The sequence below is a fragment of the Budorcas taxicolor genome, chromosome 1 (genome assembly GCF_023091745.1).
Source record: "Budorcas taxicolor isolate Tak-1 chromosome 1, Takin1.1, whole genome shotgun sequence".
Lineage (NCBI taxonomy): Eukaryota > Metazoa > Chordata > Mammalia > Artiodactyla > Bovidae > Budorcas > Budorcas taxicolor.
Window position 1 is genome coordinate 131,663,708 of NC_068910.1, and position 26,935 is coordinate 131,690,642.

Sequence of the window (26,935 nt, forward strand, 5' to 3'; positions counted from 1 at the left end):
AACTAGGCCTCAGAAGTAGGCTGCTGCTGCTGCTGCTAAGTCGCTTCAGTCGTGTCTGACTCTGTGCAAGGCTCCGCCATCCCTGGGATTCTCCAGGCAAGAATACTGGAGTGGGTTGCCATTTCCTTCTCCAATGCGTGAAAGTGAAAAGTTAAAGGGAAGTCGCTCAGTCGTGTCCGACTCTTCACGACCCCATGGACTGCAGCCTACCAGGCTTCTCCGTCCATGGGATTTTCAGTAAGGAGAAAAAAAATGACAAAGAGAAAAGACCCGAGAAAGAAGGGAAGAAAAGGAAATTCGGTGGGCTAGGGGGAGAGAAAGAGAGGGAGAAAATTAAGGGGCCAGTGAGAGAAGACTGGGATGAAGGAAAGCCTTGCACATCTGTCACGTCTTGAGCTGCAGAGGTCAGGACACCTGCAGCCTCCTAACCAATATATGACTACCCATCTTCATCAGAGGGAGAAGGCAATGGCACCCCACTCCAGTACTCTTGCCTGGAAAATCCCATGGACGGAGGAGCCTGGTAGACTGCAGTCCACGGGGTCGCTAGGAGTTGGACACAACTGAGCGACTTCACTTTCACTTTGCACTTTCATGCACTGGAGAAGGAAATGGCAACCCACTCCAGTATTCTTGCCTGGAGAATCCTAGGGATTGGGGAGCCTGGTAGGCTGCTGTCTATGGGGTCACACAGAGTCGGACACGACTGAAGCGACTTAGCAGTAGCAGCAGCATCTTCATCAGGCGCAAAGTTTCAGGTGAGGAAGCCAGGGTTAGACCGCTTGAATTAACCAGTTAGCTTCCTTCAGAAGCTCCGTTATGCTCCAGAGCTTATTGCCCAGGAGACAAAACTACGTCCTCGTACTGCTAATTTCTGCCTGCCCTCCTGTGGTGTACAGTGCTTGAGACAGTGCTGAAGCCTTGACCTTGCTCTTACCACCCTCAGTGTCTTTTTCTAAAAATTTCGTTTCCCAAATTTGGGGGAAATTTTTTTTTTGTTTCGCTGACTATAAGCTTTTTAAAACCTAAAAGTGGAACTGGTGTGATGTATGTGGTGGAACCTTGTGAGCTTTGAACTGCGTGATCCCAGTTCTCTGTTCTTAGATCCTAGAGAGCATGCCCACTCTCCTCACTCTGGGGAGTTTGGAAACCACAGTCCTGACCCACAAGGAACTTAGCTGATAACTGCAAAACAAAACTAAAGCACATAGTGATGATCCAGAAAAATTAAGTTATGAGATCTACTTTACTTAACGGAAGATTGTGGATAACACCTCTTTTGTTTTTCTGTGTTTTTTTTTTTTTTTTTAAACACCCAACTCAGATCAATAGTTACAAGTTTCTGAAAGCCATCTTCTTTCAGGAGTGCTTCGAAAGCATTAGGACAATCACAACAAGTTGCATTTCTTTCTCAGCACATGAAGGCAGAGAGACTTTTCTGTTCAGACTGTTCGTTTAAGCTGCGTGTTTTTCCTTTTCACACTGTTAAGCTTATGTACCTAATGCCTGTGTTTTTAACAACTGGAATGAAGGGTCTAAATGTAAATTTCCAGTTTCTTACATGTCTGACTTCCATCCTCAACAGTCTGTTGAAACTGCCTCTGCTCAGATTATGGAAGACTTCCTTGTTACTAAGGAGCTTATGTTTCAGTTAAACCTTCTTTCTGTTTGATTTAAAACTATTGACACCTCACTTTCCACTTTTTCAAACCCTTTTCTTCTTAGTTACTATGACGCCAGCCTTTCTTGCTTTTCATTTTTTTTCTACCTCTGTAATTGCTCCTTCTCAATCATCTTTCTAGACTCTTCTTCCTCTGACTGTAAAGTGATGGTTCTCCAGAGTTTCTTCTTCAACCCCATCATATATGTCTCATCTCAGACCTCTTTCCTTAGCCTGTGACCTGTAGTCAAGCACTTACTGGACATTTTTACAGAACTATGAATGTCACCCCCGACATCTAGTCATTCATGTAACCATTGTACCACCTCAGCAGCCCTCCAAACCATCCCTTTTCTGTACCCACTGTTGTTGCCAGTGCCAGCAAATCCTTGTCCTAGACTCCATGCCTGAGGGGGTTCCACTCTGGCTTTCCTTCAGCTCTGCCATTCCCTATGGGGTGAGGAGTCTGTAGGGCCAAAGGGGCATGTCTGCCCTGCCCCTTACCACTTTCTAGCTACACAAGACCCCAGCAGCCCCTGCACTGCCTCTTTGCCAGGCCTGTTCTTCCAAGGATGAACTGCATCCCTGGGTGTGCTCCCTGGGCCCAAAGGGTAGCTAAGGGGCAGCTGTTTGGAAGGGGATAGAGCTTGGATGGGATTGGGCCTTCAGGTCCATGTGCAAATACTGTGAAGCCCCTGTGTTGTAGACCAGAGTCAGAGGTCAGAGGACAAGGAAGGCGGACCACATTGATACTCTTGTCACAGGCCTCACAAGCTTAGACTAGTTATTGCCTTATTTTTCTTTATATTCCTAATATAGTGCTGGTAAGTGACTCTTCAGGTACTCTACTTAAAAAGAGTTTTAGCTTTTTAATTTTAAATTTGCATGCACCTATTGCTATCACAGTCCCTACCCAGTACACAGTGAATACTCAGTACATGTTGGTTGAATGAATTAAACAACACACTGCTTGTATTGACGAATTTATAATTATTTCCAGAGAAGGCAATGGCACCACTTCAGTACTCTTGCCTGGAAAATCCCATGGACGGAGGAGCCTGGCGGGCTGCAGTCCATGGGGTTGCTTAGAGTCGGACATGACTGAGCGACTTCAGTTTCACTTTTCACTTTCATGCTTTGGAGAAGGAAATGGCAACCCACTCCAGTTTTCTTGCCTGGAGAATCCCAGGGACAGCAGAGCCTGGTGGGCTGCCGTCTATGGGGTCACATGAGTCAGACATGACTGAAGTGACTTAGCAGCAGCAGCAGCATAATTATTTCCTCTTCTTAACTGTCATTTTTAAAGAATTTATGGTAATGTTTTGTATGATTTTATTGTGTCTTAGGGCCAACAATTTTTCAGGAAAAAACATACATCTAATTTTGCATTACTATTAAATGGAAAAACTAGACTTTATATATGTGTGTGTGTATGTATATATATGTAACTTAATTTTATTTCTAAATATAGTTTTACAAACTAATTTCTTAAAACAGGGTAAGTTAATGGTAGGTGACAGAAACCTACGTCAGGCAAACGTGAAAATCTTTACATTACAGATCGGTGTTGTGCCGTGGTCACCAGATGGCAGGGCTTATAACCAGTTAGTAAGTGACAAGTCCTGAGGGGTTGTAGGATACAAATTCAGGAAGGAAGAAAACTAAGTTCTGGAAGATTTAAATATGCTGGAAAGAGCAGGGACTGGATTTCCCTGCCAGATTTCCCACGAATTCAGAGGATAACCCCCAATCCTGTAGGTTCCAGTTCTCCTACTGAACTCATTTATGAGGAGTACATTTATGTATGATGACTTTTAATGCAAAAAAACCCCCCACACACACAATTATTTAAATTAGAATAATTTTTAAACACCAAATCAGCATGTTTTTCACTGTGATTTTTCACTTTGATAATCCATGTTGTAGATGCACAAAGACCCCAGCAATCCCAAGTTTGGTGACCTTTTAGACTTAGAAGCCATCCAAATTGTCCTTAGTACCACATGACTTTAGCAGGTATACTTGTGTTAGAAATATCCAGATCTGTGCATTGAGTAAACTGGACTAGGATGGTCCTCATATTATCTCAAGCTCTCACGTTCTATGACATGTACATTTGCTGCTTGGAAAATAATCTTTTCATGATTCCACTGAGAGGTAGCAGAAGTTGAGCCATGGCAGTTATTTGAGTTTTACACCTTAATTTTCAGGATTCATTCTGTTTTATCAAGTGGTTTTAAAAAAATATGTCTTTATTTATTTGGCTGCACTGGGTCTTAGTTCTAGCACACGGGATCTCTAGTTGCAGCCTGTGAACTCCTAGCTGTGGCATGTGGGATCTAGTTCCCCTGAGTCGGGGTCAGCAGGCAAGTGTTTTTCTTTGTTTTTGATAGATTGTTCTTTCCATGTTCTCCTTCCCCTCTTAACATGTTTAGGCATAATAAGACTTGCTCATTCCAATCCTTATCCTTCTAGATGGGCTGAGTCTTTCAGGAACACCTCATTAAAGGTGTTAAATATCACAGTAGCTACCATTATGAGCCATCATGCATTGTTTGATTGTTGTACCGTCACGAGTCATGATTAAGGGAGTCGTGATTAAAACCACTTAATGACAGTGTTTCAAAAATATTTCTATGATGAAGTTGCTGTGTGACAGCTGAGGATCCTCTGGCATTTGGAGGAGGTATTTGGTTTATAAACAGTTTAATTGTGTTTGTCATTTAGAAAATAGTTCCCCTTACATGAGCATATTTTTAAATGTCTTTGGTTCCCTAAATTTAGTAATATTAATGATTCTGGAAGCTATTTTGCCTTCAAATAGCTTTTCCAACATGTACAAAGATTTGAGCAGATGTAATTCACATATTCTACTTCCCCCTCACTTATGCATCTACGTTAAGAGCCTTACCTCTACCCACATGCCTGTTTATTTTCCCTCCTACATTCAAAAAACTTTTATCAAGGTGGTACTTGTTAAAAGGAAGATCTGACACCCACACGGTGATTAAAAAGCAAAAGGAACAGAAGGAAAAAGTAGTATCCTATATATGTCATGTACACTGTTCCTTTCTTTTCCTTTGCCTCCAAAGCAGAAGAGGTTGACTCACTTCTCTTGTTTTGTCTGTGCTTTTTGAACTTCTGACTTCTTTTCTGCTTCAAGGCTAGTTTTGAATGTGAATGTTTATGTTGGGGGTGGAAAAAAAAATATGGGAAAAGGGTTTTCGTGTTCCGTGTTCATCAGGGAACAGGACAGAGCACTGAACAGAATACGGTAATGAGGAAGGGTGAGCGCAAGAACAAATGAAATGGAAGCAAGGAACTACTCTTCACTAAGCCTTGCAATTAAAGTCTGAGACTGGAAAGGACCTAGGGATCTGTAATTATAGTATCTTCACCTAACAAATACTCATGACATGCAGACTGAAATTAAACTAACCTCTTCATTTTATGGGAGAAGGAATGGAATCCCACAAAGACATATTACCCAGGAGCATTAAAGTAGTTAGGTGCAGACCAAATCCTCTGATTTCTTGACCAGTTCCTCTTCCATTAGAAGATTCTATAATGTTTATTTTTCCTTTTTTGTATTTCCGTTATCCTGCAGAGAGTAGGTGTGAAATGTTGAGCTCATTTGTGTTGTTTGTAGGGCTGGAGGCACTTACTAGGTGTCTATAAGTGGCAGTCTCAGAGGATATGGAATTGGGAGTCAGACCTGGGTCTGAATCTTAGCTTTGCCTGTTAGCACTTGGGCAAGTTTTTTATGTTTCCAAGCCAAAGCTTTCACATTTCAATAAATGGAGATAATAATATCTTGCACATAATGTTGTGATAATAAATAAAACAAGGTTATTGAAAGTATTTACTTTGGTACATGGCACAAATCACAGGCTTCAGTAAATATTTGTGAAATGAATAAGGGGTGACCATTGGTGTATTATGGTTATATGCAGTTATTTGTGGCTTTCCAGGTGGCGCTAGTGGTAAAGAACCTGCTTGCCAGTGCAGAAGACATAAAAGATCCAGGTTCGATTTCTGGGTCAGAAAGATCCCCTGGAGGAGGAAATGGCAACCCACTCCAGTATTCTTGCCCACAGAGAGTCACCATACTTTACCTTCCAGGTGTCTCTTGTTCTTTATAGATATGTATTCTTATTGCTGTAGTAAACACTGTTGGCTAACTCCTTTTGTCTATAAGATGCCTATTTTAGCTACCTCACAGCCTTTTAATTTGTTTGATTCCAGACTAATCCATGGAGGACAGCTGTTAAATGGATTGGCAGGTCCAACTGTAATGAACGCAGCTCCATTCCTGTCCACAACGTGGTTCTCTGCAGACGAGCGGGCCACTGCCACAGCTATCGCGTCGATGCTCAGCTACCTCGGGGGAGCTTGTGCATTTTTAGTTGGACCGCTTGTCGTTCCAGCTCCCAATGGGACAGCACCTCTTCTTGCTTCTGAGAATAGCAGGGCCCACATTAAAGATCTCATAGAGACTGTATTATATGCAGGTATTTTAAAGTTTATTTTCTTCTTGTTCTATTTTGTCTTTTATCCCTGTCATTTTCACTCTACTTTTTGTATACCAGATCACTTCTTAAAAATAGAGGACTAATCCATACATATTCTGAGAAGGCAATGGCACCCCACTCCAGTACTCTTGCCTGGAAAATCCCATGGACGGAGGAGCCTGGTAGGCTGCAGTCCATGGGGTCGCTAAGAGTTGGACACGACTGAGCGACTTCACTTTCACTTTGCACTTTCATGCATTGGAGAAGGAAATGGCAGCCCACTCCAGTGTTCTTGCCTGAAGAATCCCAGGGACGGGGGAGCCTGGTGGGCTGCCGTCTATGGGGTCGCACAGAGTCGGACGCGACTGAAGTGACTTAGCAGCCATACATATTCATATATGTGCTTCCTTTTCATATAATATGGAGATGCCTATTTGAAACTTACACTTTCTAGGAAGTGTCAGTCAGTCAGTGAGTCAGTCAGTTCAGTCGCTCAGTCGTGTCTGACTTTGCAACCCCATGAATCACAGCACACCAGGCCTCCCTGTCCATCACCAACTCCCGGAGTTCACTCAGACTCACGTCCATTGAGTCAGTGATGCCATCCAGCCATCTCATCCTCTGTCGTCCCCTTCTCCTCCTGCCCCCAGTCTCTCCCAGCATCAGAGTCTTTTCCAATGAGTCAACTCTTCGCGTGAGGAGGCCAAAGTACTGGAGTTTCAGCTTTCGTAAGTTTAAAATGCATTATTGCTACATGAAAGGTTATTTCTTAACTTTACTCTTCCCATCTGTTTACAGTTAAGAACTGTATAACACCTTGTCTAGTGTCTTTTCTAAATATCAGTGTGAAAAACTGAACATAACAATCCATGATACATATTTGTTAAGCCTCTATCGGTAGGTGTTAAGTCCATTTTTTTTTCCCTGTAGTTTCCTTTTATTGGCCATGTTCTCTAACTTCATAAACGTAGATCACCCATGATTTTCCTTTTCATTTCCTACTCTCTGTATGTTTAGTCTATTAATAAGGGATTTTGACCTTTTCGAAACATTTTCTAGGTCCTTTCTGTTTATTTTAGACTCAAGCCCTAGTCCACTCTTAAATCTTAAGTATATTGCCTCTCCCCGTATGCCTGTTCATTATTTCCTTCTGCATTCAGAAAACTTTTTGTAAGTGTTTCACTGTGTACCAAACATCATGGTAAGCACTGGGAATTGGCAAGTTCACTGATGAGATCATTTCAATGTAAATAAGGGTATACAGAGCTTGGGAAGCCTAACTGACCTGGCTTTGGGGAGAAGTTGAGGAGTCAGGGAAGACTTCACTAGGAATGTGATAATCAAAACTAAGAGCTTCACAGGTGTTCACTGAATGTTCAAGTGGGTTAAGGTGTCCCTCATAGAAGGGCTTAGATCTGGTGAGAGTGGTGAAAGGTGGAGCTAGAGAGGTAAGTCAGCCACGCAAGCCTTCTAAGCAGAGGTAAAGGGTTGGAAGTTCACCAGGTTGTAGGCAAAGGCCACGCTCCAGGGACTTCTACACTAGAGAGCTATATGATGGAACTTATATCTCAGAAATCTGATGTGGAGGGGATAAAAGTGAAATTAGAGGTGGTGGTGGTAAATAAAGCTCCCTGTAGATGACTCACTCCTTTTAAAGAAAGAAGCTGAAATGTAAGAATAATAAAACCAAAAGTAGGTAAAACAAATGTTGAACTTTATTTTGGTTATATCATTTCTTTTTATTGAACGCTTAGGCAGTTGCTGTGTCTTTTCAATGCCTGGATTTTAGGCACTGCTGCTGCTGCTGCTAAGTCGCTTCAGTCGTGTCCGACTCTCTATGACCCCATAGACGGCAGCCCACCAGGCTCCCCCATCCCTGGGATTCTCCAGGCAAGAACACTGGAGTGGGTTGCCATTTCCTTCTCCTACTGGGCATGTATTAATGCTCTGCATCCTCTGGCTAATGACTCCCAGGCTGTCAAGCAGAAATCCCTATTCAAAGCTTCCAGCTATTGCTTCAGTGCTTTCATATTTTCCCATTTGTTTTCCTGAGATCATGTCCCATGACCCTTCTTTCTATGAAAAAATAATTTACCTAGAATCATGACCTTAAAAGATTAATGATTCTTAAACTAAAATTATTGCAAACAAAGACATTATAAGTAAGCTGTAGACCAATACACATAGGCACATAAGTCCTGAACAAAATACTAGCAAACAAATCCAGTAACATAATAAGGATTATACACCACCACAAAATGGGTTTTATTCCTGGAATACAAGTTGGTTTAACATTCAAAATCCAGTTAACATAATATGTTAATAGAATAAAGGAGAAAAACTATATGATCATCTTAATGGATGGGGGCAAAAAAAGCATTGGACAAATCCAGCACCCTTTAAAGACAAAAACATCCCCAAATTAGAAATAGACAAGAACTCCTTCAACCTAGTAATATTAGGGCATCTATGAAAAACACATACATAAGATCATATTTAATGGTCAAAGACTAAATGCATCCCCCCACCCCCACCACCGAGAACAGGATCACCGAGTAAGAAGAAGAAGTAAAAGTCATCTAGATCAGAAAGGAGGAAGTAAAACTATCTCTGTTGAAAATGGCATGATCTTGAGTATATAAAAATCCTTTGTAAATTACTGAAAAAGACTAATAGATCTAAAAAACAAATTCAGCAAAAACAAACAAGCTTATGCTAAAAAAAAAGTTTTAGGATGCAAGATTAATATATAAAAATCAACTGTATTTCTATACACTTGTAATGAACAGTCCAAATATGTAATTAGGAAAACAGTGCATTTGCAATAGCCTCAAAAAGAATAAAATATTCAGGAATAAATTAAGAAAATAAGCATAATACTAGCACTCTGAAGACTATAAGGCACTGTTGGAAACAATTAAAGAAGACCTAAAGAAATGGAAAGACATCCTGTTCATGTGTTGGAAGTTTAAATATTAAAGATGATATAATACTACCCACATGTATCTACAAATTAAATGCAATCTCAATTAATATTTAGCTGCCTTTGTTACAGAAATTGACAAACATCCTAAAATTTGTATGGAAATGCAAGGGACTCAGAATAGCCAAAACAGCCTTGAAAAGGAATAACATTGGAGAACTCACGATTCCCAGTTTCAAAACTTACTACAAAGCTGCACTGATCAAAACAGCTTGATACTGGTATAATGACAGACATATAAATCAACAGAACAGAAGTGAGATTCCAAAAATTACACCACTACATTTATAGTGAAATGACTTTTCAACTTCATATTATAGTCAATTGACTTTTGAACAACAGTGCCAAGCCAATTCAAAGGGAAAAGAAAAGTGATATTGGAATAACTGGATCAGTTCAGTTCGGTCGCTCAGTCGTGTCCGACTCTTTGTGGCCCCATGAATCGCAGCACACCAGGCCTCCCTGTCCATCACCAACCCCCGGAGTTCACTCAGACTCACGTCCATCGAGTCAGTGATGCCATCCAGCCATCTCATCCTCTGTTGTCCCCTTCTCCTCCTGCCCCCAATCCCTCCCAGCATCAGGGTCTTTTCCAATGAGTCGACTCTTCGCATGAGGTGGCCAAAGTACTGGAGTTTCAGCTTCAGTATCAATCCTTCCAATGAACACCCAGGGCTGATCTCCTTCAGAATGGACTGGTTGGATCTCCTTGCAGTCCAAGGGACATGCAAGAGTCTTCTCCAACACCACAGTTCAAAAGCATCAATTCTTCAGTGCTCAGCTTTCTTCACGGTCCAACTCTCACATCCACACATGACCACTGGAAAAACCATAGCCTTGACTAAATGAACCTTTGATGGCAAAGTAATGTCTCTGCTTTTCAGTATGCTATCTAGGTTGGTCATAACTTTCCTTCCAAGGAGTAAGTGTCTTTTAATTTCATGGCTGCAGTCACCATCTGCAGTGATTTTGGAGCCCCAAAAAATAACTGGATAGCCACATACAAAAAAATCAATTTGAATCCCTTCCTTTCCCCATGTATTAAAAAAAAAACTCAAAATAGATCATAAACCTAAATGTAAGAACTAAAATTATAAACTCTTAGAAGAAAACATAGGCATAAGTGTTCATGACTTGGGTTAGGTGAATCCTTTTTAAAAAGGACACTGAGAGTACAAATGGCAAAAGAGAAAAATAGAAAAATTGGATTTCATTAAAACTGAAATCTTGTGCTTCAAAAGATACCATCAACAAAATGACAAGACAACCCACAGAGTGGGAGAAAATAATTGTAAATCATATATCTGATAAGGAACTTGTATCCAGAATATATTTTTAAAAAATTCTTAGAATCCAGCAACAAAAAGTCAGTTTGATTAACAAATGGGCAAAAGACTTGAAATAGACATTTCTCCAAAGAAGATATACAAATGGCCAACAAGCACATGAAAAGATATTCATTGTCATTAGTCATTAGGAAAATGCAAATCAAAACTGTAACGCGATAAACTTTACAACCTAGTAGGGTGACTATAATCAATAAAATGGAAAATATAGTAATAAGTGTTGATGAGGAAGTGGAGAAATTGGAACCCTCATACACTGCTCAGAGGTTAAAGCATCTGCCTGCAATGCTGGAGACCTGGGTTTGATCCCTGGGTTGGGAAGATCCCCTGGAGAAGGAAATGGCAACCCATTCCAGTATTCTTGCCTGGAGAATCCCATGGTCAGAGGAGCCTGGTAGGCTACAGTCCACGGGGTCTCAAAGAGTCGGACACGACTGAGCGACTTCACTTTCACTTTCACTTACGCTGCTGGTAGCAATATAAAAGGGTACAACCACTTTGGAAATAGTTTGGCAGTTTCTCAAAATGTTAAACATAGATTACCATATGACCCACCAGTTCCATTTCAGGTATATGCCTGAAGAGATGAAAACATACATCCATGCAGAGATTTGTACACAAATATTCAGAGTAACTATATTCATTACAGTCAAAAAGTAGAAACAATCCAAATGTCAGTTAACTAAGGGGATTTTAAAATGTGATATATCCATTCAATGGAATACTGTTTGGCAAAAAAGTACTGCTCCAGCATAGGTGAATCTTGAAAACAATAAGCTAAGTAAAAGAAGCCAATCACAAAAGACTACATATTATGAGATTCCATTTGTAAGAAATGTCCACAGTACTCAAATCCATAGAGATTGAAAGAAGATTAATGATTGCATAGGGCTGGGAAATTATTCAATATCACAGTAATCCAAGTCCATGCCCTGACCAGTAATGCTGAAGAAGCTGAAGTTGAATGGTTCTATGAAGTTCTGAAGACCTTCTAGAACTAGCACCCAAAAAAGATGTTCTCTTCTTTATAGGGGACTGGAATGCAAAAGTAGGAAGTCAAGAGATACCTGGAGTAATATTTGGCTTTGGAGTACAAAACGAAGCCGGGCAAAGGCTAACAGAGTTTTGCCAAGAGAACACACTGATCATATCAAACACCCCCTTCCAACAACACAAGAAAAGACTGTACACGTGGACATCACCAGATAGTCAATACCCAAATCAGACTGATTATATTCTTTGCAGCCAAAGATGAAGAAGCTCTATACAGGCAGAAAAAACAAGACTGGGAGCTGACTGTGGCTCAGATAATGAACTCTTTATTGTGAAATTCAGACCTAAATTGAAGAAACTAGGGAAAATCACTAGACCATTCAGGTATCAGTTCAGTTCAGTCACTCAGTCGTGTCCAACTCTTTGCTGCCCCATGAATTGCAGCATGCCAGGCCTCCCTGTCCATCACCAACTCCTGGAGTTCACTCAAACTCCTGTCCATCGAGTCAGTGACGCCATCCAGCCATCTCATCCTCTGTTGTCCCCTTCTCCTCCCACCCCCAATCCCTCCCAGCATCAGGGTCTTTTCCAGTGAGTCAACTCTTTGCATGAGGTGGCCAAAGTACTGGAGTTTCAGCTTCAGCATCAGTCCTTCCAGTGAACACCTAGGACTGATGTCCTTTAGAATGGACTGGTTGGATCTCCTTGCAGTTCAAGGGGCTTTCAAGAGTCTTCTCCAACACCACAGTTCAAAAGCATCAGATCTTCGGTGCTCGGCTTTCTTCACAGTCCAACTCTCACATCCATACACGACCACTGGAAAAACCATAGTCTTGACTAGATGGAACTTTGTTGGCAAAGTAATGTCTCTGTTTTTGAATATGCTATCTAGGTTGGTCATAACTTTCCTTCCAAGGAGTAAGCGTCTTTTTTATTTATTTATTTTTTTAATTTATTTTTTTTAATTTTTATTTTTACTTTATTTTACTTTATAATACTGTATTGGTTTTGCCATACATTGACATGAATCCACCACGGGTGTACATGCATTCCCAAACATGAACCCCCCTCCCACCTCCCTCCCCATAACATCTCTCTGGGTCACCAGCCCCCAGCATGCTGTATCCTGCATCGGACATAGACTGGCGATTCGATTCTTACATGATAGTATACATGTTGCAATGCCATTCTCCCTAATCATCCCACCCTCTCCCTCTCCTTCTGAGTCCAAAAGTCCGCTATACACATCTGTGTCTTTTTTGCTGTCTTGCATACAGGGTCGTCATTGCCATCTTTCTAAATTCCATATATATGTGTTAGTATACTGTATTGGTGTTTTTCTTTCTGGCTTACTTCACTCTGTATAATCGGCTCCAGTTTCATCCATGTCATCAGAACTGATTCAAATGTATTCTTTTTAACGGCTGAGTAATACTCCATTGTGTATATGTACCACAGCTTTCTTATCCATTCATCTGCTGATGGACATCTAGGTTGTTTCCATGTCCTGGCTATTATAAACAGTGCTGTGATGAACATTGGGGTACACGTGTCTCTTTCAATTCTGGTTTCCTCGGTGTGTATGCCCAGCAGTGGGATTGCTGGGTCATGAGGCAGTTCTATTTGCAATTTTTTAAGGAATCTCCACACTGTTCTCCATAGTGGCTGTACTAGTTTGCATTCCCACCAACAGTGTAAGAGGGTTCCCTTTACTCCACACCCTCTCCAGCATTTATTGCTTGCAGATTTTTGGATCGCAGACATTCTGACTGGTGTGAAGTGGTACCTCATTGTGGTTTTGATTCGCATTTCTCTAATAATGAGTGATGTTGAGCATCTTTTCATGTGTTTGTTAGCCATCCATATGTCTTCTTTGGAGAAATGTCTATTTAGTTCTTTGGCCCATTTTTTGATTGGGTCGTTTATTTTTCTGGAATTGAGCTGCGTAAGTTGCTTGTATATTTTTGAGATTAGTTGTTTGTCAGTTGCTTCATTTGCTATTATTTTCTCCCATTCAGAAGGCTGTCTTTTCACCTTGCTTATATTTTCCTTTGTTGTGCAGAAGCTTTTAATTTTAATTAGATCCCATTTGTTTATTTTTGCTTTCATTTCCAGAATTCTGGAAGGTGGATCATAGAGGATCCTGCTGTGATTTATGTTGGAGAGTGTTTTGCCTATGTTCTCCTCTAGGAGTTTTATAGTTTCTGGTCTTACATTTAGATCTTTAATCCACATCTTCCCACATTTTCAGGGAAAAGACCCTCATGCTGGGAGGGATTGGGGGTGGGAGGAGAAGGGGACAACAGAGGATGAGATGGCTGGATGGCGTCACCAACTCGATGGACAGGAGTTTGTGTGCAGTGTTAGAAAGTGATCTAGTTTCATTCTTTTACAAGTGGTTGACCAGTTTTCCCAGCACCACTTGTTAAAGAGATTGTCTTTACTCCATTGTATATTCTTGCCTCCTTTGTCAAAGATAAGGTGTCCATATGTGTGTGGATTTATCTCTGGGCTTTCTATTTCGTTCCATTGATCTATATTTCTGTCTTTGTGCCAGTACCATACTGTCTTGATAACTGTGGCTTTGTAGCGTCTTTTAATTTCATGGCTGCTGTCACCATCCGCAGTGATTTTGGAGCCCCCCCCAAAATAAAGTCTGACACTGTTTCTACTGTTTCCCCATCTATTTCCCATGAAGTGATGGGACTGGATGCCATGATCTTCATTTTCTGAAAGTTGAGCTTTAAGCCAACTTTTTCACTCTCCTCTTTCACTTTCATCAAGAGACTCTTTAGTTCCTCTTCACTTTCTGCCATAAGGGTGGTGTCATCTGCATATCTGAGGTTATTGATATTTCTCCTGGCAATCTTGATTCCAGCTTGTGCTTCTTCCAGTCTAGCGTTTCTCATGATGTACTCTGCATATAAGTTAAATAAGCAGGGTGACAATATCCAGCCTTGACATACTCCTTTTCCTATTTGGAACCAGTCTGTTGTTCCATGTCCAGTTCTAACTGTTGCTTCCTGACCTGCATATAGGTTTCTCAAGAGGCAGGTTAGGTGGTCTGGTATTCCCATCTCTTTCAGAATTTTCCAGTTTATTGTGAATCACACAGTCAAAGGTTTTGGCATAGTCAATAGAGCAGAAATAGATGTTTTTCTGGAATTCTCTTGCTTTTTCCATGATCCAGCGGATGTTGACAATTTGATCTCTGGTTCCTCTGCCTTTTCTAAAATAGCTTAAACATCTGGAAGTTCATCGTTCACATATTGCTGAAGCCTGGCTTGGAGAATTTTGTGCCTTACAAATAGCTGTGAAAAGAAGAGAAGCGAAAAGCAAAGGGGAAAAGGAAAGATATAAGCATCTAAATACAGAGTTCCAAAGCATAGCAAAGAGAGATAAGAAGACCTTCCTCAGCGATCAATGCAAAGAAATATAGAGGGAAACAACAGAATGGGAAAGACTAGATATCTCTTCAAGAAAATTAGAGATACCAAAGGAACATTTCATGCAAAGATGGGCTCGATAAAGGACAGAAATGGTATGGACCTAACAGAAGCAGAAGGTATTAAGAAGACGTGGCAAGAATACATAGAAGAACTGTACAAAAAAGATCTTCACGACCCAGATAACCACGATGGTATGATTACTCACCTAAAGCCAGACATCCTGGAATGTGAAGTCAAGTGGGCCTTAGAAAGCATCACTACAAACAACGCTAGTGGAGGTGATTGAATTCCAGTTGAGCTATTTCAAATCCTGAAAGGTGATGCTGTAAAAGTGGTGCACTCAATATGCCAGCAAATTTGGAAAACTCAGCAGTGGCCACAGGACTGAAAAGGTCAGTTTTCAATCCAATCCCAAAGAAAGGCAATGCCAAAGAATGCTCAAACTGCCGCAGACCATTCAGGTATAACCTAAATCAAATCCCTTACAATTATACAGTGGAAGTGAGAAATAGATTCAAGGGATTAGATATGATAGACAGAGTGCTTGAAAAACTATGGACGGAGGTTCTTGACATTGTACAGGAGGCAGGGATCAAGACCATTCCCAAGAAAAAGAAATGCAAAAAAGGCAAAATGGTTGTCTTTGGAGGCCTTGTAAATAGCTGTGAAGAGAAGAGATGTGAAATGCAAAGGAGAAAAAGAAAGATATACCCATTTGAATGCAGAGTTCTAAAGAATAGCAAGAAGAGATAAGAAAGTCTTCCTCAGTGATCAATGCAAAGAAATAGAGGAAAACAACAGAATGGGAAAGACTAGTGATGTCTTCAAGAAAGTTAGAGACACCAAGGGAGTATTTCATGCAAATATGAGCACAATAAAAGACAGAAATGGTATGGACCTAACAGAAGCAGAAGATACTAAGAAGAGGTGGCGAGAATACACAGGAGAACTATACAAAAAAGGTCTTCATCACCCAGATAACCATGATGGTATGATCACTCACCTAGAGCCAGACATCCTGGAATGGGAAGTCAAGTGGGCCTTAGGAAGCATCACTACGAATAAAGCTAGTGGAGGTGATGGAATTCCAGTTGAGCTCTTTCAAATCCTAAAAGATGATGCTGTGAAAGTGCTGCACTCAATAGGCCAGCAAATTTGGAAAACTCAGCAGTGGCCACAGGACTGGAAAAGGTCAGTTTTCATTCCAATCCCAAAGAAAGGCAATGCCAAAGAACATTCAAACTACCACACAGTTGCATTCATCTCACACACTAGTAAGGTAATGCTCAAAATTCTCCAAGCCAGGCATCAATAGTACATGAACTGTGAAATTCCAGATGTTCAAACTGGATTTAGGAAAAGCAGAGGAACCAGAGATCAAATTTCCAACATCCACTGGATCATCAAAAAAGTAAGCGAGTTCCAGAAAAACATCTATTGCTGCTTTATTGACTACAGCAAAGCCTTTGACAGTGTGGATCACAACAAACTGGAAAATTCTTAAAGAGATGGGAATACCAGACCACCGTACCTGCCTCTTGAGAAATCTGTGTGCAAGTCAAGAAGCAACAATTATAACTGGACATGGAACAGCAGACTGGTTCCAAATCAGGAAAGGAGTATGTCAAGGCTATATATTGTCACCCTGCTTATTTAACTTTTATGCAGAGTACATCATGTGAAATGGTGGGCCAGATGATGCAGAAGCTGGAATCAAGATTGCTGGAAGAAATATCAATAGCCTCAGATAATGCAGATGACACCACCCTTATGGCAGAAAGCAAAGGAGAACTAAAGAGCTTCTTGATGAAAGTGAAAGAGGAGAGTGAAAAAATTGGCTTAAAGCTCAACATTCAGAAAACGAAGATCATGGCATCTGGTCCCATCCCTGCATGGTATACAGTTGGGGAAACAATGGAAACAGTGAGAGACTTTATTTTGGGGGGCTCCAAAATCACTTCAGATGGGCTCTGCAGCTATGAAATTAAAAGACACTTGCTCCTTGTAAGAAAAGCTATGACCAACCTAGACAGCATATTAAAAAACAGAGATATTACTTTACCAACAAAGGTTCATCTAGTCAAAGGTATGGTTTTCAGTAGTCATGTATAGATGTGAGAGTTGCACTCTAAAGAAAGCTGAGCACTGAAGAACTGATGCTTTTGAACTGTGGTGCTGGAGAAGACTCTTGAGAGTCCCTGGGACTGCAAAGAGATCCAACCAGTCCATCCTAAAGGAAATCAGTCCTGCATATTCATTGGAAGGACTGAAGCTGAGGCTGACACTCCAATACTTTGGCCACCTAATATGAAGAGCTGACTCATTGGAAAAGACCGTGATTCTGGGAATGATTGAAGGCAGGAGGAAAAGGGGACGACAGAGGATGAGATGGTGAGATGGCATCACTGGCTCGATGGACATGAGTTTGAGCAAGCTCTTAGAGTTGGTGATGGACAGGGAAGACTGGCGTGCTGCAGTTTTTGGGGTCGCGAAGAGTCAGACACGACTGAGCGACTGAACTCACTGACAGTTTCTTTGGAGGATATGGAAAAGTTTAAACTTGTGGTGATGATTGTAAAACTCATAGAATTATGCACTTTAAATGTGTGAATTCTGTATTTTATAATTATGTACTTTAAATGTGTGAATTCTATATCTTATGAATTATATCTCAGTGAAGCTGTGTAAAAAATGCCAGTAGAAAGATGGACAAAGAATACAAATAAGGCAATCACAGAAGAAATACTAATGGCCACTAAGCATATGGAAGATGCTTATTCATTTTTACTCATAATTAAAAGGACTGTAAATTAAAACAATGCATTAAATTTGTTCCTAAGATTGCTAAAAAATAAAGACATTGCTTGTGGTTAGTGTCTTATAGAAATATTGTACTGTTTTGCTAAGAATATAGCCCTAGAGTTAGAATTATCCTACTGAAAGAACATCTAGAAATCACTTGGTCTGTTCCCTTTATTGACCCAGAAAGAGTAAGGAATTCATTCAGTTTATAAGTTAATTAATGGGATATACTGGTCTATACTCCAAGGTTTCCTGACTTTTCTATTTGAGTCATGCTTTTCTACTAAATTGAGCACAGTTAAAAGCTGGGACTTCCATGTGCCAGAATTCTGGAGGGAAAGCTCAGGAGTCCTAGGAACTTTGCCTTCTATAATGGTGCCCAAACTAAGATTGATTAGTTGTTTATTGTACTTTTCATTGTTTGGTGAGCATGTGTGTGCTAAGTCATGTCTGACTCTTTGTGACCCTGTGAACTGTAACCTACCAGGCTCCATTGTCTATGGGATTCTCCAGGCAAGAATACCGAAGTGGGTTGCCATGCCCTTCTCTGGAGGATCTTCCCAACCCAGAGATCAAACTTGCATCTCTTGTGGCTCCTGCATTGCAAGCAGATTCTTTACCACTGACCCACAAGGGAAGCCCTTTGATTGTTTAATAGCCTACATTAGCTAGTCTTGTGTTTGTTAACTTTTGCTCTCTGTCTCTTGGTTTCTTTTTTTTTTTTTTTGGATGCTTCCCTGTCTTGTTCAGATTTTCCGTAAGGCCTATATATTAAGTCTGTTCTACACAAAGCATTAGAATATCCTACCATTGATCAAACAAACCTTTTCCTGTCCTAGTCTTACCAATTTTCTAGCCTAGTCTTTATTTTTGAGGACTATGCTTATAAAACAATCATCCTAGGCCTGTTTAAAGATCTCTGTTATAGATAATACTGTTGGCTTTTAATGGGTTTTCTCCGTAGAGTAACATTTGTTTACTGCTTCAATCCTCTTTTTATGTAGTGTACCATACCATAAGTCTGCCATACTTATTTCCTTGTACGACTTCTTACCTGCTGAAAGTTATATCTTTGCATGTCAATCTTTCTCACAAGTCTGAGCTGTTTTGTCTAGGCAAGTACTATATTTTACTTATCTGTGTATAACTATTTGCTTATCTGTATTTATCCGTATATACGTTTATAGATATATCTGTATATATCTATATATGTATATTGTCACCCAGCTTATTTAACTTGCATGCAGAGGACATCATGCAAAATGCTGGGCCGGATGAAGCTCAAACTGGAATCAAGATTGTTGGGAGAGAGATTAACCTCAGATATGCAGATGACATCACCCTTATGGCAGAAAACAAAGAGGAACTAAAGAGTCTCTTGATGAAGGTGAAAGAAGAGAGTAAAAAATGGGCTTAAAACTCAACATTCAGAAAACGAAGATCATGATACCTGGTCCCATCACTTTATGGCAAATAGATGGGGAAACAATGGAAACAGTGACAGACTTTATTTTCCTGGGCTCCAAAAATCACTGCAGATGGTGACTGCAGCCATGAAATTAAAAGACACTTGCTCCTTTGAAGAAGAGCTATGATTAACCTAGGCAGTGTATTAAAAAGCAGAGATATTACTTTGTTGACAAAGGTCCACATAGTCAAAGCTATGGTTTTTCCACTAGTCATGTACAGATGTGAGAGTTGGACCATAAAGAAGACTGAGCGCTGAAGAATTGATGCTTTCGAACTGTGGTGCTGGAAAAGACTCTTGAGAGTCCCTTGGACTGCAAGGATATCAAACCAGTCAGTCTTAAGAGAAATCAACCCTGAATATTCATTGGAAAGACTGATGCTGAAGCGGAAATTCCAATACTTTGGCCATCTGATTGGAAGAGTCAACCCATTGGAAAAGACCCTGATGCTGGGAAAGATTGAAGGCAGGAGAAGAGGGGACAACAGAGGACAAGATGGTTGAATGGCATCACAGACTCAATGGACACGAGTTTGAGCAAATTCCAGGAGATGGTGAAGGACAGGGAAGCCTTGCATGCTACAGTCCATGGGATTGCAAAGAACTGGACAGGACTGAGTGACCGAGCAACAATAACAATGTATCTAAAGCTGCAATGATGCTCGATAAATATTTGTTAAGTACTTGAAATGTTGAACTTTTTGTGTTTGTCTGATTAACATTTTACTTTTTTTGTTTTGTTTTTCAGAATTTGGAGGTGTCTGCTTACTATTTTCTGCAACTCTAGCTTACTTCCCACCTCGGCCACCTCTTCCTCCCAGTGTTGCTGCAGCTAGCCAACGGCTGAGTTATCGACGGAGCTTTTGTAGGTTATTAAGGTAAATATTTTTTTTGGCGGGGGGGGCGGCAAGAATACTGGAGTGGGTTGCTATTCCCTTCTCTAGGAAATCTTCCCAACCCAGGGATTGAACCCAGGTCTCCCACATTGTAGGCAGACGCTTTACTGTCTAAGCCACTTCGTTTCAAGGCAAACCATTCAATATCACAGTAATCCAAGCCTATGCCCCAACCAGTAATGCTGAAGAAGCTGAAGTTGAATGGTTCTATGAAGACCTCCAAGACCTTTTAGAACTAACCCCCCCAAAAGATGTCCTTTTCATTATAGGGGACTGGAATGCAAAAGTAGGAAGTCAAGGAAAACCTGGGGTAACAGGCAAATTTGGCCTTGGAATACGGAATGAAGCAGGGCAAAGGCTAGTAGGGTTTGCCAAGAGAACACACTGGTCATAGCAAACACCTTCTTCCAACAACACAAGAGAACCCTCTACACATGGACATCACCAGATGGTCAACACCGAAATCAGATTGATTATATTCTTTGCAGCCAAAGATGGAGAAGCTCTATATAGCCAGCAAAAACAAGACTGGGAGCTAACTGTGGCTCAGATCATGAACTCCTTATTACCAAATTCAGACTTAAATTGAAGAAAGTAGGGAAAATCACTAGACCATTCAGGTATGACCTAAACTAAATCCCTTATAATTATACAGTGGAAGTGAGAAATAGATTCAAGGGCCTAGATCTGATAGATAGAGTGCCTGAAGAAATATGGATGGAGGTTCCTGACATAGTTCAGGAGACAGGGATCAAGACCATCCTCATGGAAAAGAAATGCAAAAAGGCAAAATGGTTGTCTGAGGAGGCCTTACAAATAGCTGTGAAAAGAAGAGAAGCGAAAAGGAAAGATATAAGTATCTGAATGCAGAGTCCAAAGAATAGCAAGGAGAGATGAGAAGACCTTCCTCAGCGATCAATGCAAAGAAATAGAGGAAAGGAACAGAATGGGAAACACTAGAGATCTCTTCAAGAAAATTAGAGATACCAAGGGAACATTTCATGCAAAGATGGGCTAGATAGAGGACAGAAATGGTATGGACCTAACAGAAGCAGAAGATATTAAGAAGAGGTGGCAAGAATACACAGAAGAACTGTACAAAAAAGATCTTCACGACCCAGATAATCATGATGGTGTGATCACTCATCTAGAGCCAGACATCCTGGAATGTGAAGTTAAGTGGGCCTTAGAAAGCATCATATGCCAGCAAATTTGGAAAACTCAGCAGTGGCCACAGGACTGGAAAAGGTCAATTTTCATTCCAATCCCAAAGAAAGACAGTGCCAAGGAATGCTCAACCTACCGCACAGTTGCACTCATCTCACACACCAGTAAAGTAATGCTCAAAATTCTCCAAGCCAGGCTTCAGCAATACGTGAACCGTGAACTTCCAGATGTTCAAGCTGGTTTTAGAAAAGGCAGAGGAACCAGAGATCAAATTGCCAACATCCACTGGATCATGGAAAAAGCAAGAGAGTTCCAGAAAAACATCTATTTCTGCTTTATTGACTATGCCAAAGCCTTTGACTGTGTGGATCACAATAAACTGTGGAAAATTCTGAGAGATGGGAATACCAGACCACCTGACCTGCCTCTTGAGAAACCTATATGCAGGTCAGGAAGCAACAGTTAGAAACTGGACATGGAACAACAGACTGGTTCCAAATAGGAAAAAGAGTACGTCAAGGCTGTATATTGTCACGCTGCGTATTTAACTTATATGCAGAGTACATCATGAGAAACGCTGGGCTTGAGGAAGCACAAGCTGGAAACAAGATTGCCGGGAGAAATATCAATAACCTCAGATATGCAGATGACACCACTCTTATTGCAGAAAGTGAAGAGGAACTAAAGAGCCTCTTGATGAAAATGAAAGAGGAGAGTGAAAAAGTTGGCTTAAAGCTCAACATTCCAAAAACTAAGATCATGGCATGTGTTCCCATCACTTCATGGGAAATAGATGGGGAAACAGTGTCAGACTTTATTTTGTGGGGCTCCAAAATCACTGCAGATGGTGATTGCAGCCATGAAATTAAAAGACGCTTACTCCTTGGAAGGAAAGTTATGACCAACCTAGATAGTATATTCAAAAGCAGAGACATTACTTTGCCATCAAAGGTCCATCTAGTCAAGGCTATGATTTTTCCAGTGGTCATGTATGGATGTGAGAGTTGGACTGTGAAGAAGGCCGAGCGCCAAAGAATTGATGCTTTTGAACTGTGGTGTTGGAGAAGACTCTTGCATGTCCCTTGGACTGCAAGGAGATCCAACCAGTCCATTCTGAAGGAGATCAGTCCTGGGTGTTTTTTGGAAGGAATGATGCTAAAGCTGAAACTCCAACACTTTGGCCACGTCCTGCAAAGAGTTGACTCATTGGAAAAGACTCTGATGCTGGGACGGATTGGGGGCAGGACGAGAAGGGGATGACAAAGGATGAGATGGCTGGATATCATCACCGACTTGACGGACATGAGTTTAGTGAAGTCCGGCAGTTCGTGATGGACAGGGAAGCCTTCGTCCTGCGATTCATGGGGTCGCAAAGAGTTGGACATGACTGTGCGACTGAACTGAACCTACTGAAGGTAAATATACTTAAAGTCACTGAGTGGTTTTGGTTAGCACCTTTAGGATAATTTCACATTTATCTCAGATAATTTAAGACAGTAGTTTTTCAACAACCTATTTATCAGGCTGTAAATAATTGATAAAATACTGATTAAATATTTTAGAGGGTTTTCCTATCAGAAATCTATCTTTAAAGATTGCTTAAAGGAAAAACCTTTATAACTTTTGCCTTCTCTGTATTAACACCTATACTGTTATTTACTTAATATTTTTAAAATCAAATCTTTCATTTAAATAATTCTCTTTTATAAGGAAACATTACATAATGGTATGAAATCATGGGTCTAATGTGATTATTACATTTTTCCTAATATACAAATTACTTTATTCATTATATATTTTAATACATATTAAAATAAATAAGTGCTAGTTAATACAAAGTAAATAAATAATATTTGTTTCATATCACTTAAAATCATCTTGAACCTCCAGTGGGATCATAGTTTGAGAAATTAAATGTTTATTACTACAACTTAAAAGGAATTAGATTATATTCTTGAAGACTTCAAATACTTGAAGGCCCAATAGTGAATTTGATTCCTTTATATGCAGACCATCGCTGGTGATTATGATTTGTAATTGGGCCACTAGATTTTATCTTTTGAGATTTTTCTCTGATTAGTTGTGATGAGTTTTTATTGATTCATAACAACTCTCCCTGAATAGTTCTTTCTTTTCTAGTCTTCCTGTCTCCCACAGATGGTAAGTTGCTTGTGGTCAAGAACTATCTTTGTATCCTCTATATTAATGTCCGAAAGGAATATATTGGGAGCCACATATGTAATTTTAAAACTGTTAGTAGCCTTATTTTAAAAAGTAGAAACATGTAAAATTAATTTTAATAATATTAATAAAATCTATTAATATTTTATATAAGTCAGTATATTTAAAGTATTATTTCAACACATAGTATTCCAAGATTATTAATGAGATGTTTTACATTCTTTTATTCATAGAAAATCTTTGAAATCCAATGTGTATTTTAAATTTACAGCACATCTCAATTTAAATGCTAAATTTACATTCGAAATACTTGGTCTGCATTTAGATTTCATTGTTTACTATTAAAGTTTTCATTGAACATTATCTCCCATATTGTACTATTTGTCTAAAGTTAAAGATAACTACTTGAAATTTTTCAAATTTTGAATCAACACATTTTTTATATTATTTGAAAGGTCTTATAATCTATAGGCAGTTGTTTAGGCCTTAATTGAAGATCTTTCACTTCTGTAGAATCCTTTTTCTCTTCATAATTTTAAACAAAACTTCAATAGATAAAATAATTTTCTTTACCATTTCTCCATCTAAAAACATTTTTGTTTTTGTGCAGAAATCCAAATCATTTTATAGCTGACCAAATATAGGCTCATATTTGGTAAAAATCAATTTAAAATATTTGTTGAACATTTAATTCAGATTTCAGACAACGAATTTTCTTGATTCATTTTTGACTTTGAAAGAAGCTTCTTATAAAATTCACTGTGTATTTGTTGAACATATCCCTTAATATTATCCACTTGGCTTCCCTGTTGGCTCAGATGGTAAAGCGTCTGCCTGCAATGTGGGAGACCCGGGTTCGATTCCTGGGTCGGGAAGATCCCCTAGAGAAGGAAATGGCAATCCACTCCAGCACTCTTGCCTGGAAAATCCCGTGGACAGAGGACCCTGATAGGCTGCAGTCCATGGGGTCGCAAAGAGTCGGACACGACTGAGTGACTTCACTAACTTCACACTGACTAATTATTGTAAAATTTTTTTACGCAACAGATGTCATTTTTACTCTGCTGCAATAAGTTACATTTACCATTGTGAAATTTGCAACGTATTTTCAGTCTCACATATATTTTCTTTCTGCATCAGTTCAGTTCAGCTCAGTGCAGTTGCTCAGTCATGTCCGACTCTTTGCGACCCCATAAATTGCAGCATGCCAGGCCTCCCTGTCCATCACCAACTCCCAGAGTTCACTCGAACTCATGTCCATCGAGTCAGTGATGCCATCCAGCCATCTCATCCTCTGCCGTCCCGTTCTCCTCCTGCCCCCAATCCCTCCCAGCATCAGAGTCTTTTCCAATGAGCCAAGTCTTTGCATGAGGGGGCCAAAGTACTGGAGTTTCAGCTTTTAGCATCATCCCTTCCAAAGAACACCCAGGGCTGATCTCCTTCAGAATGGACTGGTTGGATCTCCTTGCATAACCTGTGTAACCTAGTGTAAACATTTCTCTCCCTTTACGTATCAGTTTAATGTTTGATGATGGTGGTTGCTTTTGGCTTTTAGACTTAGAAGAGTAGAGAGTTAAGTTGAACATGTTCCTTGCTTCAGGATATGTGAACACTTTCATTCATTCATTCATTCTTTTCTTTATATTTCTCACTCCCATTCCCTTTTCCCTACTACCTAGGCCACCTTTCAAAGGCATTTTATGTGTATCTCTTTGTGCTTTTGTAACATTTGTATTGTTTTGTATGCTTCTATTTTTATTTAAACAGTGACATATTTTGTATCTCATTCTGTTTGGCTTTTTTCACTAAACACTATGTGGTTTTTATAAAATACTTTATATTTTGGAAATAGGAAGGTAGAACAGTATAACCTCCATATCCACATAACCAAATATCAACAATTACCACTTCGTGGCCAATATTGTTTCATTTGTAGACTTCCCTCTTCCTGTATCATGAAGCAAATCCCAAATGATAAATCATTTCATCCATATATATTTTAACATGTTTATGTTAAGAAGATAGGGACTCTTTAAAACGTAAACAAGTTACCATTGTTACAGTGAAAACATTTTAGCAGTGGTTTGCTACTATCAAATTGGTGTTTCAATTGTCTCATAAATGTCATCAGTGCTTTTTGTTCAAGTCAGGATCTAGATTGGATCCATGCATTGCAATTGGCTCAAATGCCTTATAATCTCTAGGTTTCCTTCCATCTCCCTCTCTTTTCTTTGTAATTGTTTGTTGAGGAGCCACTCTCTGTCTCCAAGGTCTGGAATGTGTTGGTCATCTCTTTGTAGAGTAGTTTGCCGCTCTGCCCTCTGTATTTCCTGTAAATGGTTAGCTCGAACTGCATTCTGATGCAGGTTTTGGTTCTGATTTTACAGGGCTACCTCCTGCTGTCTTCTCCCATCAGAAGGCACATGATGCCTGGATAACTCTGACTTTGTGGCAGTAGAGCTCTGTTCTCAAGATATATCTCTGTGCATTGTGTATACCTAGTTCTCTGTACTCTGTGGTATGAAACCATCACATTTTTTATACCCGTTCCCATTGTGTACTCTGCCTCCAACTCATTGTCACCACAAATACCACTGCAGTGACATCCTAATATGCATCGCTGTAGGCCTAAGACTTCTTTGGAAAACAGACCTCACACAGCATTGCTGGATCATCAGCTATTTTAAGCTGAATTTGCCAAGTATTGTCAAATTGCTCTAAAAAAATGCCTACACGTGTCTATACTTTCATCAGCAATGCCCATTTTCCTATATGCTTGCCAAACTTGGCATTATCCATCTTTCTAATTTTCACGAGTCTAGTGGGTAAAAATAAATATATCTTTTGTTCAATATGCATCTTCTGGTTGTTAGTAAGTTTGAGACTCTCATGTGGTTGTTTGCCATTTAGGTTTCATCTACTGTAAATTCCTCTTCATAGATTCTACCCATGTCTCGGTAGTTTCTTTTTCTTAATGATTTACATATTCTAGATATAAATTCCCTGTTGATCTTTAAAAGTTCAAATATCTATTCCCATTATGTCAGCTGTTTACTAATCTTCTCAGTGAATGTCTTCTTTATAACTTCCTGTTCTTTTTCTTTCACATTTACGTGTTTAGTCTGCCTAGACTCTGTGTTAGTCTATGGTGTTAAATACCGGGAGGCTTTTCCTCTCTGTAAAATGAACTAGTGCCGTTCACTAAACAGGCCTCAGCCATTTGATTTTTGTCGTGCCACTTTTACTGTAGGTTGAGTTTCTGTGTCTTGGGTCTCTTTTTTCCTTCATTGTTCTCTTTGTTCTTGAGCAGATACCATACTATATTTATTACTCTGCATGTGCAGTTTGTCTTAATATCTGGTAGGACAAGGACTTCCTTTTTCACATTTTTCAAGGATGAGTTAGCCTTCCAAGGACTTTTATTTTCCCACATGAACTTTATTCTTAGATTTCTTTTAAAAATTCACCTGGAATTTTAA

General features: G+C 39.9%; 1 protein-coding gene across 1 annotated transcript in view; it reads left to right on the forward strand.

Annotated features, from left to right (window-relative positions):
- Positions 1–26,935, forward strand: part of SLC49A4 (solute carrier family 49 member 4) — a 98,711-nt gene that overhangs the window by 28,010 nt on the left and 43,766 nt on the right. The window contains exons 3-4 of the mRNA XM_052638365.1: positions 5,906–6,171; positions 19,961–20,090. Of these exons, the coding sequence (XP_052494325.1) occupies positions 5,906–6,171; positions 19,961–20,090 (396 nt within the window). The remainder of the gene's footprint in view (positions 1–5,905; positions 6,172–19,960; positions 20,091–26,935) is intronic.